This window comes from Oncorhynchus nerka, unplaced genomic scaffold (assembly GCF_034236695.1).
Source record: "Oncorhynchus nerka isolate Pitt River unplaced genomic scaffold, Oner_Uvic_2.0 unplaced_scaffold_960, whole genome shotgun sequence".
Lineage (NCBI taxonomy): Eukaryota > Metazoa > Chordata > Actinopteri > Salmoniformes > Salmonidae > Oncorhynchus > Oncorhynchus nerka.
In genome coordinates this window covers 157,501-173,960 of record NW_027040354.1, presented here as the reverse complement: position 1 = coordinate 173,960, position 16,460 = coordinate 157,501, and the positions used below count along the sequence as shown (strand labels likewise).

The following is a 16,460-nucleotide window of genomic DNA, read 5'->3' as shown; positions in this document are numbered from 1 at the left end:
CATACCTCTCCTACTATATACCTCTTCTACTGTATACCTCTCATACCTCTCCTACTGTATACCTCTCCTACTGTATACTTTTCCATACCTCTCCTACTGTATACCTCTCCTATTGTATACCTCTCCATACCTGTCCTACTGTATACCTCCTCTGCATACCTCTCCTACTGTATACCTCTCCTACTGTATACCTCTCCATACCTCTCCTACTGTATACCTCTCCTACTGTATACCTCTCCTACTGTATACCTCTCCTACTGTATATCCCTCCTACTGTATACCTCTCCATACCTCTCCTACTGTATACCTCTCCTACTGTATACCTCTCCTACTGTATACCTCTCCATACCTCTCCTACTGTATACCTCTCCTACTGTATACCTCTCCTACTGTATACCTCTCCATACCTCTCCTACTGTATACCTCTCCTACTGTATACCTCTCCTACTGTATACCTCTCCTACTGTATATCCCTCCTACTGTATACCTCTCCATACCTCTCCTACTGTATACCCTCCTACTGTATACCTCTCCTACTGTATACCTCTCCATACCTCTCCTACTGTATACCTCTCCTACTGTATACCCCTCCTACTGTATACCTCTCCATACCTCTCCTACTGTATACCTCTCCTACTGTATACCTCTCCATACCTCTCCTACTGTATACCTCTCCTACTGTATACCTCTCCATACCTCTCCTACTGTATTCCTCTCCTACTGTATACCTCTCCTACTATATACCTCTCCTACTGTATACCTCTCCATACCTCTCCTACTATATACCTCTTCTACTGTATACCTCTCATACCTCTCCTACTGTATACCTCTCCTACTGTATACTTTTCCATACCTCTCCTACTGTATACCTCTCCATACCTCTCCTACTATATACCTCTTCTACTGTATACCTCTCATACCTCTCCTACTGTATACCTCTCCTACTGTATACTTTTCCATACCTCTCCTACTGTATACCTCTCCTATTGTATACCTCTCCATACCTCTCCTACTGTATACCTCTCCTACTGCATACCTCTCCTACTGTATACCTCTCCTACTGTATACCTCTCCATACCTCTCCTACTGTATACCTCTTTTACTGTATACCTCTCCTACTGTATATCCCTCCTACTGTATACCTCTCCATACCTCTCCTACTGTATACCTCTCCTACTGTATACCTCTCCATACCTCTCCTACTGTATACCTCTCCTACTGTATACCCCTCCTACTGTATACCTCTCCATACCTCTCCTACTGTATACCTCTCCTACTGTATACCTCTCCATACCTCTCCTACTGTATACCTCTCCTACTGTATACCTCTCCTACTGTATACCTCTCCATACCTCTCCTACTGTATACCTCTCCTACTGTATACCTCTCCATACCTCTCCTACTGTATACCTCTCCTACTGTATACCTCTCCATACCTCTCCTACTGTATACCCCTCCATACCTCTCCTACTGTATACCTCTCCTACTGTATACCTCTCCATACCTCTCCTACTGTATACCTCTCCTACTGTATACCTCTCCATACCTCTCCTACTGTATACCTCTCCTACTGTATACCTCTCCTACTGTAAACCTTTCCATACCTCTCCTACTGTATACCTCTCCATACCTCTTCTACTGTATACCTCTCCATACCTCTGCTACTGTATACCTCTCCTACTGTAAACCTCTCCATACCTCTCCTACTGTATACCTTTCCTACTGTATACCTCTCCTACTGTATACCTCTCCGACTGTATACCTCTCCATACCTCTCCTACTGTATACCTCTCCTACTGTATACCCCTCCTACTGTATACCTCTCCTACTGTATGCCTCTCCATACCTCTCCTACTGTATACCTCTCCAACTGTATACCTCTCCATACCTCTCCTACTGTATACCTCTCCAAACCTCTCCTACTGTATACCTCTCCTACTGTATACCTCTCCTACTGTATACCTCTCCTACTGTATATCCCTCCTACTGTATACCTCTCCATACCTCTCCTACTGTATACCTCTCCTACTGTATACCTCTCCATACCTCTCCTACTGTATACCTTTCCTACTTTATACCCCTCCTACTGTATACCTCTCCTACTGTATACCTCTCCTACTGTATACCTCTCCTACTGTATACCTCTCCATACCTCTCCTACTGTATACCTCTCCTACTGTATACCTCTCCATACCTCTCCTACTGTATACCTCTCCTACTGTATACCTCTCCTACTGTATACCTCTCCATACCTCTCCTACTGTATACCTCTCCTACTGTATATCCCTGCTACTGTATACCTCTCAATACCTCTCCTACTGTATACCTCTCCTACTGTATACCCCTCCTACTGTATACCTCTCCTACTGTATACCTCTCCATACCTCACCTACTGTATACCTCTCCTACTGTATACCCCTCCTACTGTATACCTCTCCATACCTCTCCTACTGTATACCTCTCCTACTGTATACCTCTCCTACTGTATACCTCTCCATACCTCACCTACTGTATACCTCTCCTACTGTATACCCCTCCTACTGTATACCTCTCCATACCTCACCTACTGTATACCCCTCCATACCTCACCTACTGTATACCTCTCCATACCTCTCCTACTGTATACCTCTCCATACCTCTCCTACTGTATACCTCTCCATACCTCTCCTACTATATACCTCTCCTACTGTAAACATTTCCATACCTCTCCTACTGTATACCTATCCTACTGTATACCTCTCCTACTGTATACCTCTCCTACTGTATACCTCTCCATACCTCTCCTACTGTATACCTCTCCATACCTCTTCTACTGTATACCTCTCCTACGGTATACCTCTCCTACTGTATACCTCTCCATACCTCACCTACTGTATACCTCTCCTACTGTATACCTCTCCTACTGTATACCCCTCCATACCTCACCTACTGTATACCTCTCCTACTCTATACCTCTCCTACTGTATACCTCTCCATACCTCTCCTACTGTATACCTCTCCATACCTCTCCTACTGTATAACTCTCCTACTGTATACCTCTCCATACCTCTCCTACTGTATACCTCTCCTACTGTATACCTCTCCATACCTCTCCTACTATATACTTCTTCTACTGTATACCTCTCATACCTCTCCTACTGTATACCTCTCCTACTGTATACTTTTCCATACCTCTCCTACTGTATACCTCTCCTATTGTATACCTCTCCATACCTCTCCTACTGTATACCTCTCCTACTGCCTACCTCTCCTACTGTATACCTCTCCTACTGTATACCTCTCCATACCTCTCCTACTGTATACCTCTCCTACTGTATACCTCTCCTACTGTATACCTCTCCTACTGTATACCCCTCCTACTTTATACCTCTCCATACCTCTCCTACTGTATACCTCTCCTACTGTATACCCCTCCTACTGTATACCTCTCCATACCTCTCCTACTGTATACCTCTCCTACTGTATACCTCTCCATACCTCTCCTACTGTATACCTCTCCTACTGTATACCTCTCCATACCTCTCCTACTGTATACCTCTCCTACTGTATACCTCTCCATACCTCGCCTACTGTATACCTCTCCTACTGTATACCTCTTCTACTGTAATACTCTCCATACCTCTCCTACTGTATACCTCTCCTACTGTATACCTCTCCTACTGTATACCTCTCCATACCTCTCCTACTGTATACCTCTCCTACTGTATACCTCTCCATACCTCTCCTACTGTATACCTCTCCTACTGTATACCTCTCCATACCTCTCCTACTGTATACCTCTCCTACTGTATATCCCTGCTACTGTATACCTCTCAATACCTCTCCTACTGTATACCTCTCCTACTGTATACCCCTCCTACTGTATACCTCTCCTACTGTATACCTCTCCATACCTCACCTACTGTATACCTCTCCTACTGTATACCCCTCCTACTGTATACCTCTCCATACCTCTCCTACTGTATACCTCTCCTACTGTATACCTCTCCATACCTCTCCTACTGTATACCTCTCCTACTTTATACCCCTCCTACTGTATACCTCTCCTACTGTATACCTCTCCTATTGTATACCTCTCCTACTGTATACCCCTCCTACTGTATACCTCTCCATACATCTCCTACTGTATACCTCTCCTACTGTATACCTCTCCTACTGTATACCTCTCCATACCTCTCCTACTGTATACCTCTCCTACTGTAAACCTCTCCATACCTCTGTATACCTATCCTTGGCACAGGTCACTGATAAAATAATTATCAAATATTTACCTGAAGAAGCCACAGGCTGGTCATTGGTTTAGACGGTGTGGTATTTGAAACGAGGGAAAGTAGATGTGATGGAACAGACTGAGTTAATAGCAGGCTGGTCTTGGCTCTGGCTTTATCGCGCTACATCACCTTTATCTCTCTCTCCCTCCCTCTCTCTCTCTACATGTCTCTCTCTCTCCCGTCCTCTCTCTCCATGTCTCTCTCTCTACGTGTCTCTCTCTCTCCCTCCCTCTCTCTCTCTACATGTCTCTGTCTCCCTCCCTCTCTCTCCATGTCTCTCTCTCTCCCTCCCTCTCTCTACATGTCTCTCTCTCCCTCCCTCTCTCTACATGTCTCTCTCTCCCTCCCTCTCTCCCTATGTCTCTCTCTCCCTCCCTCTCTCTACATGTCTCTCTCTCCCTCCCTCTCTCTACATGTATATCTCTCCCTCCCTCTACACATCTACACTCTCTCTCTCTCATGTCTCTCCCTCTCTCTACATGTCTCTCTCTCCCTCCCTCTCTCCACATGTCTCTCTCTCCCTATGTCTCTCTCTCCCTCCCTCTCCCTCCCTCTCTCCACATGTCTCTCTCTCCCTCCCTCTCTCTCCATTTCTCTCTCTCCCTCCCTCTCTCTCCATGTCTCTCCATCTCTCTCCATGTCTCTCTCTCTCTCCCTCCCTCTCTCCATGTCTCTCCCTCTCTCTCTCTTCATGTCTCTCTCTCTCCCTCTCTCCATGTCTCTCCCTCCCTCTCTCCATGTCTCTCACTCTCTCTACATGTCTCTCTCTCTCCATGTCTCTCTCTCTCCCTCCCTCTCTCTCCATGTCTCTCTCTCTCCCTCCCTCTCTCTACATGTCTCTCTCTCTCTCTCCCTCCCTCTCTCTTCATGTCTCTCTCTCCCTCCCTCCCTCTCTCTATGTCTCTCCCTCTCTCTCCCTCCCTCTCTCTTCATGTCTCTCTCTCCCTCCCTCTCTCTTCATGTCTGTCTCTCCCTCCCTCTCTCTATGCCTCTCCCTCTCTCTCCATGTCTCTCTCTCTCTCCCTCCCCCTCTCTTCATGTCTCTCTCTCTCCCTCCCTCTCTCTTCATGTCTCTCTCTCCCTCCCTCTCTCTATGTCTCTCCCTCTCTCTCCATGTCTCTCTCTCTCCCTCCCCCTCTCTCATGTCTCTCCCTCTCACTACATGTCTCTCTCTCTCCATGTCTCTCTCTCTCCCTCCCTCTCTCCATGCCTCTCTCTCTCCCTCCCTCTCTCTTCATGTCTCTCTCCCTCCCTCTCTCCATGTCTCTCCCTCTCTCTACATGTCTCTCTCTCTCCATGTCTCTCTCTCTCTCTCCCTCCCTCTCTCTTTATGTCTCTCTCTCTCCCTCCCTCTCTCTATGTCTCTCCCCCTCTCTCCATGTCTCTCCCTCTCTCTCCATGTCTCTCTCTCTCCCTCCCTCTCTCCATGTCTCTCCATGTCTCTCCCTCTCTCTCCATGTCTCTCTCTCTCTCCCTCCCTCTCTCCATGTCTCTCCCTCCCTCTCTCCATGTCTCTCCCTCCCTCTCTCCATGTCTCTCCCTCCCTCTCTCCATGTCTCTCTCTCTCCCTCCCTCTCTCCATGTCTCTCCCTATCTCTCCATGTCTCTTTCTCTCTCCCTCCCTCTCTCTCTCCATGTCTCTCTTTCTCCCTCCCTCTCTCCATGTATCTCCCTCTCTCTACATGTCTCTCTCTCGCCATGTCTCTCTCTCCCTCCCTCTCTCCATGTCTCTCCCTATCTCTCCATGTCTCTCTCTCTCTCCCTCCCTCTCTCTCTCCATGTCTCTCTTTCTCCCTCCCTCTCTCCATGTCTCTCCCTCTCTCTACATGTCTCTCTCTCTCCATGTCTCTCTCTCCCTCCCTCTCTCCATGTATCTCACTCCCTCTCTCTATGTCTCTCCCTCTCTCTCCATGTCTCTCTCTCTCTCCCTCTCTCCATGTCTCTCCCTCTCTCTACATGTCTCTCTCTCTCTCCATGCCTCTCTCTCTCTCCGTCCCTCTCTCCATGTCTCTCCCTCTCTCTACATGTCTCTCTCTCTCCATGTCTCTCTCTCCCTCTCTCCATGTCTCTCACTCTCTCTACATGTCTCTCTCTCCATGTCTCTCTCTCTCCCTCCCTCTCTTCATGTCTCTCTCTCCCTCCCTCTCTCCATGTCTCTCCCTCTCTCCATGTCTCTCCCTCTTTACACAACTTTCCTTCTTTTCACCCCTTGCCCTCCCACGCCATGTCTCTCTCTTCATGTCTCTCTCTCCATGTCTCTCTCTTCATGTCTCTCTCTCCCTCCCTCTCTCTACATGTCTCTCTCCCTCCCTCTCTCTTCATGTCTCTCTCTCTCCCTCTCTCTCTCCATGTCTCTCCCTCTCTCTACATGTCTCTCTCCCTCCCTCTCTCGCCATGTCTCTCTCTCTCCCTCCCTCTCTCTCCATTTCTCTCTCTCTCCTTCCCTCTCTCTACATCTCTCTCTCTCTCTCCCTCCCTCTCTCCATTTATCTCTGTGCTCGGTATGTGTCTATTCTGGGAGTCTCACAGTGTCAGCGAATCGCCCATCTATCGCAGATGATGGTTTTTGCAGCTGATCTGCGGGTTGGCAGGGCTGCCCCCCAAACCCACCCAGTCCCCCAAGGATTTTTAAAGAGGGACATAATGTTGATGGGACAGAACAAGTGTGACATGTCTTTCTCTCGCTCTCTATCTCTCAGCATCTACTGAGATTAGCTGAACATACCAGGGGGGAGGAGGGCAGGGGGGGAGGAGATGATGGTGGTGATGATGATGATGGTGGTGATGAGGAGGAGTCATTATGCCAGGTAGTCCTGAGCCATGGTCCTAGGGCTCAGGTCCCCCGGGAGGGAGAGAGAATTAGAGGGAGCATACTTCAATTCACACAGGACACCGGATAATTACACCAGATATAACAGACTGAACTCTAGCCCCCCGACACATGGAGACTCTGTATTGACGGATGTATTGACGGTTGTATTGACGGTTGTATTGATTGATTGACAGGACCCTCCCATGGCGGTGACACTGGGACTGAGGATGGAAGAGATGATCTTTAACCTGGCAGACACACACCTGTTCTTCAACGACTTAGAGGTAGGTTAGCTCAGGAACACACACACACCTGTTCTTCAACGACTTAGAGGTAGGTTAGCTCAGGAACACACACACACACCTGTTCTTCAACGACTTAGAGGTAGGTTAGCTCAGGAACACACACACACCTGTTCTTCAACGACTTAGAGGTAGGTTAGCTCAGGAACACACACACACACACACACTGTATAGATACAGCTACTGATCTGGGATCAGATCCCCACTGTCAGTGTAATCTAATTCATTGTGATTTTAAAAAGGTCAAACTGATCCTAGATCAGTACTCCTCCTCCTCTGAGAGGCTGTGATACGTGCTCCTTCATGTGTAGACACTGCCACCTAGTGACACAAACTAAAGACTTAAACTTGTCTGTGTCTGTGTCTGTCTGTCTGTCTGTCTGTCTGTCTGTCTGTCTGTCTGTCTGTCTGTCTGTCTGTCTGTCTGTCTGTCTGTCTGTGTGTTTCTGTCTGTGTGTGTTTCTGTGTGTGTTTCTGTGTGTGTGTTTCTGTGTGTGTGTTTCTGTGTGTTTCTGTGTGTTTCTGTGTGTGTGTGTTTCTGTGTGTGTGTGTTTCTGTGTGTGTGTGTTTCTGTCTGTGTGTTTCTGTGTGTGTGTGTGTCTGTGTGTGTGTGTTTCTGTCTGTGTGTGTGGGTGGGTGTTCAGGAGTGTGATCAGGTCCATATTGATGATGTGTCGTCAGATGACAACGGACAGGACCTGAGGTGAGCGTTCAACAAAGTTTTCTTCTTCACAGTTAAATGAGGAGTTCAGGATGTGAACAACTTGATATCAGACGGTTCCTCGCTCTGAGAACAGTCTGTGGGAGAAACTGGAATCCATGGGATGCTTTTTTTTAAACAGCCACTACAACCTAACATCAAGTTGTAACATCCTCAACTACTCATTTAAGCCTACATCATACCAGAGGAGGCTGGTGAGGGGAGGACGGCTCATAATAATGACCGGAACGGAGCAAATTGAATGCCATTCTAGTCATTCCCGTGTGGCGCAGCGGTCTAAGGCACTGCATCTCAGTGCAAGAGGCATCACTACAGTCCCGGGTTCAATTCCAGGCTGTATCAAATCTGACCCGTGATTGGGTGTCCCATAGGGCGGAGCACAATTGGCCAAGCGTCGTCCCGGGTTTGGCCGTCATTATAAATAAGAATTTGTTCTTAAATTACTTGCCTAGTTAAATCAAATAAAAATGCAATTAAATTCCTCTCCTGCCATTACCACGAGCCCGTCCTCCCAATTTAAGGTGCCACCAACCTCCTGTGGTACGTGCAGGACTTACAAGTACCTACGCAAATGTCCATCCTGCGTAGTTGCGTAGCAACAAAAAAAACTGCTGATGTTTGCAGCCCCGCAATTATAAACTCAACAACAAGCACGCAGGATTGACAGCAAAATCAGGCTTAAATCATTTGAGTCAACCATTAGGAATGTTCTGTGACATATTGTTCTGTTGAGAGCAGAATTCATAGACAGTACTTACCATTTTTATAATAAAACATATTATTATTATTATTATTGACAGTACTTATAATAAAACATATTATTATTATTGACAGTACTTATAATAAAACATATTATTATTATTATTATTGACAGTACTTATAATAAAACATATTATTATTATTGACAGTACTTATAATAAAACATATTATTATTATTATTATTGACAGTACTTATAATAAAACATATTATTATTATTGACAGTACTTATAATAAAACATATTATTATTATTATTATTGACAGTACTTATAATAAAACATATTATTATTATTGACAGTACTTATAATAAAACATATTATTATTATTATTATTGACAGTATTTATAATAAAACATATTATTATTATTATTATTGACAGTATTTATAATAAAACATATTATTATTGACAGTATTTATAATAAAACACATTATTATTATTATTGACAGTATTTATAATAAAACATATTATTATTATTATTATTGACAGTATTTATAATAAAACATATTATTATTATTATTATTGACAGTATTTATAATAAAACATATTATTATTATTATTGACAGTACTTACAGTTTTGCAACTGATGGCTTCCATGCAGCGGCGACCAGCGCGAGTCTGTGCCTGGCGACAGGCGTCCGCGGAGGGGTGGACTGGATGAGGAAACTAGCCTTCCGCTACAGAAGAGTCAAAGAGATGTATAGCACATACAAAAACAATGTGGGGGGTAAGCCAATCAGGGAGAAGAGTTTACTGGAGAGGAGCCAATCAGAGAGCTCTTTTTTAGGCAGGGGGTGGGGGGTGGTGGGGGGGGGGGTAAATATATTTGTTTTTTGGAACTGTCGACTGATATGTATAGTGTGTACATTTTAATCCACTGAGAAACATTTAAGTATTGTCCTGTACTTTACTTTAGTACTTTAGTACAGGACAATACTAAATGTTTCTTAGTGGATTAAAAGACAATGTTTCTGTGTTCACGAAGACAGCGTTCTCTGTAAAAAGAAATTGCATATGTCGGCTCAATTGGAAAACCTTTAAAATGGCGCATTGTGGACAAAGTGTGGTCAGATTAAATCCCCTAATGTTGTTTATTGTTGTTGTTTATTGTTGATGTTGTTTATTGTTGACAGGCCTGTTGGGCCCTGCTAAGAGGGATGCGTGGTTACAACTGAGAGCTGAAGTAGAGGCTTTAACAGACTCCTGGCTCACCAACGCACTCAAGTCCCTGTCAATCATCAGCTCCAGGTGCCCCGCCCCCTCCACCCACACTGGACACGCCGACACACTGAGTCGGTCTCTGACATGAACATGAACTAGACAAATAAAACAGAGATCAGAGCTAATTTCATGTAATGGAACAGTCATTACTGATACTAATTATCTGTCTTTCTCTCTTCTCGCCTCTCCCTCTCTCTCTCTGTCTCTCTCTCTCTTCCTCTCTCTCCATCTCTCTCTTCCTTTCTCTCTCTTCCTCCCTCCCTCTCTTTTCCTCCCTCCCTCTCTCTCTCTCTCTCTCCCTCTCTCTCTCTCTCTCTCTCTTTCTCTCCATCTCTCTCTTTCTCTCTCTCTCTTTCCCTCCTCTCTTTCTCTCTCTTTCCCTGTCTCTCTCTCTTTCTCTCTCTCTCTCTCTCTCTCTCTCCCTGTCTCTCTCTCTCCCTGTCTCTCACTCTCTCTCTTTCTCTCTCTCTCTCTCTCTCTCTCTCTCTCTCTCTCCTCTCTCTCTCTCTCTCTCTCTCTCTCTCTCTCTCTCTCTCTCTCTCTCCCTGTCTCTCTCTCTCCCTGTCTCTCTCTCTCTCCCTGTCTCTCTCTCTCCCTGTCTCTCACTCTCTCTCTCTCTTTCTCTCTCCCATCTCTCTCTCTCTGTCTCTCTGTCTCTCTGTCTCTCTCTCCCTCTCTCTCTCTCTTTCTCTCTCCCATCTCTCTCCTCTCTCTCCCTCTCTCTCTCTCCTCTCTCTCTCTCTCTCTCTCTCTCTCTCGCTTTCTCCTCTCTCTCTCTCTCCCTGTCTCTCACTCTCTCTCTCTCTTTCTCTCTCCCATCTCTCTCTCTCTCTCTGTCTCCAGGAGTAACTGTGTAAATGTGTTGGTAACAACAACCCAGCTGATACCAGCAGTGGCTAAAGTTCTGTTGTATAGTTTAGGATCTGCCTTCCCTATTGAGAACATATACAGTGCAACCAAAATAGGTAAGAACCACACACACACACACACACTATACACACACACACACACACACACTATACACACTATACACACACACACACACACACACACACACACACACACACACACTATACACACTACACACACACACACACACACACACACACACACAAAATTGGTATTTAAGTTTACTTCCTGAACGGGAAATGGAATTAACCTCAAGCGGAACTAAACCCAAATTGACCAGGGATCTGACCTCTGTATGAGGCTATATGGATCCCTATGAGCTCTGGTCTAAAGTAGTGCACTGCATAGGGAATAGGGTGCCATTTGGCAGACAGGCATTGTCCTGGGAGGGGAGGGTTGTTATGATGACAGTGTTGATCTGAAGCATCTCCGTGGCGACCAGGTGTGTTGTCAGGAACTATCAGGGCCAATCCATTTCTTTCTCTTGTGTTTTTAAATGGAAAATACAACAGCCAAGGGAATGTGTGTTTACAGATGGCTATATCAGTGTGTGTGTGTGTGTGTGTGTTTGTTCTCTCTCCCCGTCTCCTCTCATTCCACTCCTCCATCCTTGATCTACAGAAATGTCTCATCCTCTCTCTTTGTTAGAAAAACATCTGTGTTTAAGCTTTCAGTCCCAAGTGGCACCCTATTCCCTTCATAGTGCACTACTGTTGACCAGGGCTCTATGGCACCCTATTCCCTTCATAGTGCACTACTGTTGACCAGGGCTCTTTGGCACCCTATTCCCTTCATAGTGCACTACTGTTGACCAGGGCTCTATGGTACCCTATTCCCTTCATAGTGCACTACGATATAGGGTGCCACTAGGTACACATCCTTTGTTGTTGTCTCCAGGCAAAGAGAGCTGTTTTGAGAGAATAGTCTCCCGCTTCGGCAATAACATTACCTACGTTGTGGTTGGCGACGGGCGGGACGAGGAGCATGCAGCCAGCCAGGTAACCTCACCCTGACCCCTCTCTCTCTCTCTCCTGACCTCTAACCCTTGACCCCCCTTTGTTTATATTGCAGGCAAAGAGGGTTGCTTTGAGCGCATAATGCAGAGGTATGGCAGGAAGGTAGTATATGTTGTAGTAGGAGATGGTGTGGAGGAGGAGCAGGCAGCCAAAAAGGTAAACAATGCGAAGGTGACCTCGCCGTGACCCTGTAGTGTGTGTTGTGGTGTGAGGGCTTCGGATTGGTGAAGTGGTGGACAAGCCTGCCTTCCTGCAGTAGTGGTTTTTAGTAACTTTAGGGGGGGTTTTGGTTTGGGGTTTTGGTGAGCTCTGGGGTGAAATTTCCCCTAGGTACAGATCTAAAACAATCTCCCCCTTTAGGGGAATTAAAAAATGGACCAAAGATCAGGGTCAAGGGGCAACTTCACCCTACTCCTATGGTGTTTGTGTGAGCTCTGAGTGGTGTACAAGCCTGCCTTTCTTTGCAGTAGTAGATGTAGTAACGTTTATGGTTTTGGTTTGGGGCTTTCCTCTCCTTACTGTCGCTTTGTGTTCTGTTTGGGTTTTGGTTTTGGGGCTTTCCTCTCCTTACTGTCGCTTTGTGTTCTGTTTGGGTTTGTTCCTTTGTTATTTCCATGAAACAAAAGTAAGGTTCTTGAGACCGTACCTAAACCGGCGAGCACCACCACCGTGCGCAAATTGATTTTGTCCCCCCCCCCACACCAAACGCGATCACGACACGCAGGTTGAAATATCAAAGCAAACTCTGAACCAATTATATTAATTTGGGGACAGGCCGAAAATAATTAAACATTTATGACAATTTAGCTAGTTAGCTTGCTGTTGCTAGCTAATTTGTCCTGGGATATAAACATTGAGTTGTTATTTTACCTGAAATGCACAAGGTCCTCTACTCAGACAATTAATCCACACATAAAACGGCCAACCGAATCGTTTCTAGTCATCTCTCCTCCTTCCGGGCTTTTTCTTCTTTAGACTTTATATGGTGATTGGCATCTACACTTTCATAGTATTACCACGACGACCGGCCAAACAGTTCATCTTTCATCTATCTGCTTCTATAAACCAATGAGGAGATGGGAGAGGCAGGTCTTGCAGAGCGATCTGCGTCAGAAATAGAACTGACTTCTATTTGAGCCCTCGGCAACGCAGACGCTTGTTGGCGCGCGCGGGGAGTGTGGGTGCAATAATTGAATAACGCGTATGTTTAAATTGATTTAGCATCTTAGACCGAATGATGAAATGAGAGTAGACTCTGGTTCCTTAGACCGAATGATGAAATGAGAGTAGACTCTGGTTCCTTAGACCGAATGATGAAATGAGAGTGGACTCTGGTTCCTTAGACCGAATGATGAAATGAGAGTAGACTCTGGTTCCTTAGACCGAATGATGAAATGAGAGTAGACTCTGGTTCCTTAGACCGAATGATGAAATGAGAGTAGACTCTGGTTCCTTAGACCGAATGATGAAATGAGAGTAGACTCTGGTTCCTTAGACCGAATGATGAAATGAGAGTAGACTCTGGTTCCTTAGACCGAATGATGAAATGAGAGTAGACTCTGGTTCCTTAGACCGAATGATGAAATGAGAGTAGACTCTGGTTCCTTAGACCGAATGATGAAATGAGAGTAGACTCTGGTTCCTTAGACCGAATGATGAAATGAGAGTAGACTCTGGTTCCTTAGACCGAATGATGAAATGAGAGTAGACTCTGGTTCCTTAGACCGAATGATGAAATGAGAGTAGACTCTGGTTCCTTAGACCGAATGATGAAATGAGAGTAGACTCTGGTTCCTTAGACCGAATGATGAAATGAGAGTAGACTCTGGTTCCTTAGACCGAATGATGAAATGAGAGTAGACTCTGGTTCCTTAGACCGAATGATGAAATGAGAGTAGACTCTGGTTCCTTAGACCGAATGATGAAATGAGAGTAGACTCTGGTTCCTTAGACCGAATGATGAAATGAGAGTAGACTCTGGTTCCTTAGACCGAATGATGAAATGAGTAGACTCTGGTTCCTTAGACCGAATGATGAAATGAGAGTAGACTCTGGTTCCAGACCGAATGATGAAATGAGAGTAGACTCTGGTTCCTTAGACCGAATGATGAAATGAGTAGACTCTGGTTCCTTAGACCGAATGATGAAATGAGAGTGGACTCTGGTTCCTTAGACCGAATGATGAAATGAGAGTGGACTCTGGTTCCTTAGACCGAATGATGAAATGAGAGTAGACTCTGGTTCCTTAGACCGAATGATGAAATGAGAGTAGACTCTGGTTCCTTAGACCGAATGATGAAATGAGAGTAGACTCTGGTTCCTTAGACCGAATGATGAAATGAGAGTAGACTCTGGTTCCTTAGACCGAATGATGAAATGAGAGTAGACTCTGGTTCCTTAGACCGAATGATGAAATGAGAGTAGACTCTGGTTCCTTAGACCGAATGATGAAATGAGAGTAGACTCTGGTTCCTTAGACCGAATGATGAAATGAGAGTAGACTCTGGTTCCTTAGACCGAATGATGAAATGAGAGTAGACTCTGGTTCTAGACCGAATGATGAAATGAGAGTAGAGGTTCCTTAGACCGAATAATGAAATGAGAGTAGACTCTGGTTCCTTAGACCGAATGATGAAATGAGAGTAGACTCTGGTTCCTTAGACCGAATGATGAAATGAGAGTAGACTCTGGTTCCTTAGACCGACTGATTGGGATTATAAAACTCAACCACTATAATTGATTGCAGACACAATAATAATAATGATAGCAATTAATTAATAAGTATTATATACAGTGGTTCTACAGGTCAGTGGTTCTACAGGTCAGTGGTTCTACAGGGCCGTGGTTCTACAGGGCAGTGGTTCTGTAGGTCAGTGGTTCTACAGGTCAGTGGTTCTACAGGGCAGTGGTTCTAAGGGTCAGTGGTTCTACAGGGCCGTGGTTCTACAGGTCAGTGGTTCTACAGGGCCGTGGTTCTACAGGTCAGTGGTTCTACAGGTCAGTGGTTCTACAGGTCAGTAGTTCTACAGGTCAGTAGTTCTACAGGTCAGTGGTTCTACAGGTCAGTGGTTCTACAGGTCAGTGGTTCTACAGGTCAGTGGTTCTACAGGGCCGTGGTTCTACAGGCCAGTGGTTCTGTAGGTCAGTGGTTCTACAGGTCAGTGGTTCTACAGGTCAGTGGTTCTACAGGGCTGTGGTTCTGTAGGTCAGTGGTTCTGTAGGTCAGTGGTTCTACAGGTCAGTGGTTCTACAGGTCAGTGGTTCTATAGGTCAGTGGTTCTGTAGGTCAGTGGTTCTGTAGGTCAGTAGTACTGTAGGTCAGTGGTTCTACAGGTCAGTGGTTCTAAGGGTCAGTAGTTCTACAGGTCAGTGGTTCTACAGGTCAGTGGTTCTACAGGTCAGTGGTTCTAAGGGTCAGTGGTTCTACAGGTCAGTGGTTCTACAGGTCAGTGGTTCTAAGGGTCAGTGGTTCTACAGGTCAGTGGTTCTACAGGTCAGTGGTTCTGTAGGTCAGTGGTTCTGTAGGTCAGTGGTTCTACAGTTCAGTGGTTCTGTAGGTCAGTGGTTCTGTAGGCCAGTGGTTCTACAGGTCAGTGGTTCTACAGGGCTGTGGTTCTGTAGGTCAGTGGTTCTGTAGGTCAGTGGTTCTGTAGGCCAGTGGTTCTACAGGTCAGTGGTTCTACAGGGCAGTGGTTCTAAGGGTCAGTGGTTCTACAGGTCAGTGGTTCTACAGGGCCGTGGTTCTACAGGTCAGTGGTTCTACAGGTCAGTGGTTCTACAGGTCAGTGGTTCTACAGGGCCGTGGTTCTACAGGGCAGTGGTTCTGTAGGTCAGTGGTTCTACAGGTCAGTGGTTCTACAGGTCAGTGGTTCTACAGGGCAGTGGTTCTAAGGGTCAGTGGTTCTACAGGTCAGTGGTTCTACAGGGCCGTGGTTCTACAGGTCAGTGGTTCTACAGGTCAGTGGTTCTACAGGTCAGTGGTTCTAAGGGTCAGTGGTTCTACAGGTCAGTGGTTCTACAGGTCAGTGGTTCTACAGGGCAGTGGTTCTACAGGTCAGTGGTTCTACAGGGCAGTGGTTCTACAGGTCAGTGGTTCTACAGGACAGTGGTTCTACAGGGCAGTGGTTCTACAGGGCAGTGGTTCTACAGGTCAGTGGTTCTACAGGTCAGTGGTTCTGTAGGGCTGTGGTTCTGTAGGTCAGTGGTTCTGTAGGTCAGTGGTTCTACAGGTCAGTGGTTCTGTAGGTCAGTGGTTCTACAGGTCAGTGGTTCTACAGGTCAGTGGTTCTACAGGTCAGTGGTTCTACAGGTCAGTGGTTCTGTAGGTCAGTGGTTCTACAGGTCAGTGGTTCTAAGGGTCAGTAGTTCTACAGGTCAGTGGTTCTACAGGTCAGTGGTTCTAAGGGTCAGTGGTTCTACAGGTCAGTGGTTCTACAGGTCAGTGGTTCTAAGG

General features: G+C 45.9%; 1 protein-coding gene across 1 annotated transcript in view; it reads left to right on the top strand.

The window, feature by feature from the left end:
* The first annotated feature begins 7,281 nt into the window (after positions 1-7,281).
* The window catches only part of LOC115116064 (eyes absent homolog 4), a 10,583-nt gene continuing 1,404 nt past the window's right edge, over positions 7,282-16,460 (top strand). Inside the window, exons 1-6 of the mRNA XM_065016598.1 lie at positions 7,282-7,367; positions 8,030-8,088; positions 9,428-9,588; positions 9,995-10,109; positions 10,926-11,047; positions 11,889-11,989. Of these exons, the coding sequence (XP_064872670.1) occupies positions 7,287-7,367; positions 8,030-8,088; positions 9,428-9,588; positions 9,995-10,109; positions 10,926-11,047; positions 11,889-11,989 (639 nt within the window). The 5' untranslated portion in view covers positions 7,282-7,286. The remainder of the gene's footprint in view (positions 7,368-8,029; positions 8,089-9,427; positions 9,589-9,994; positions 10,110-10,925; positions 11,048-11,888; positions 11,990-16,460) is intronic.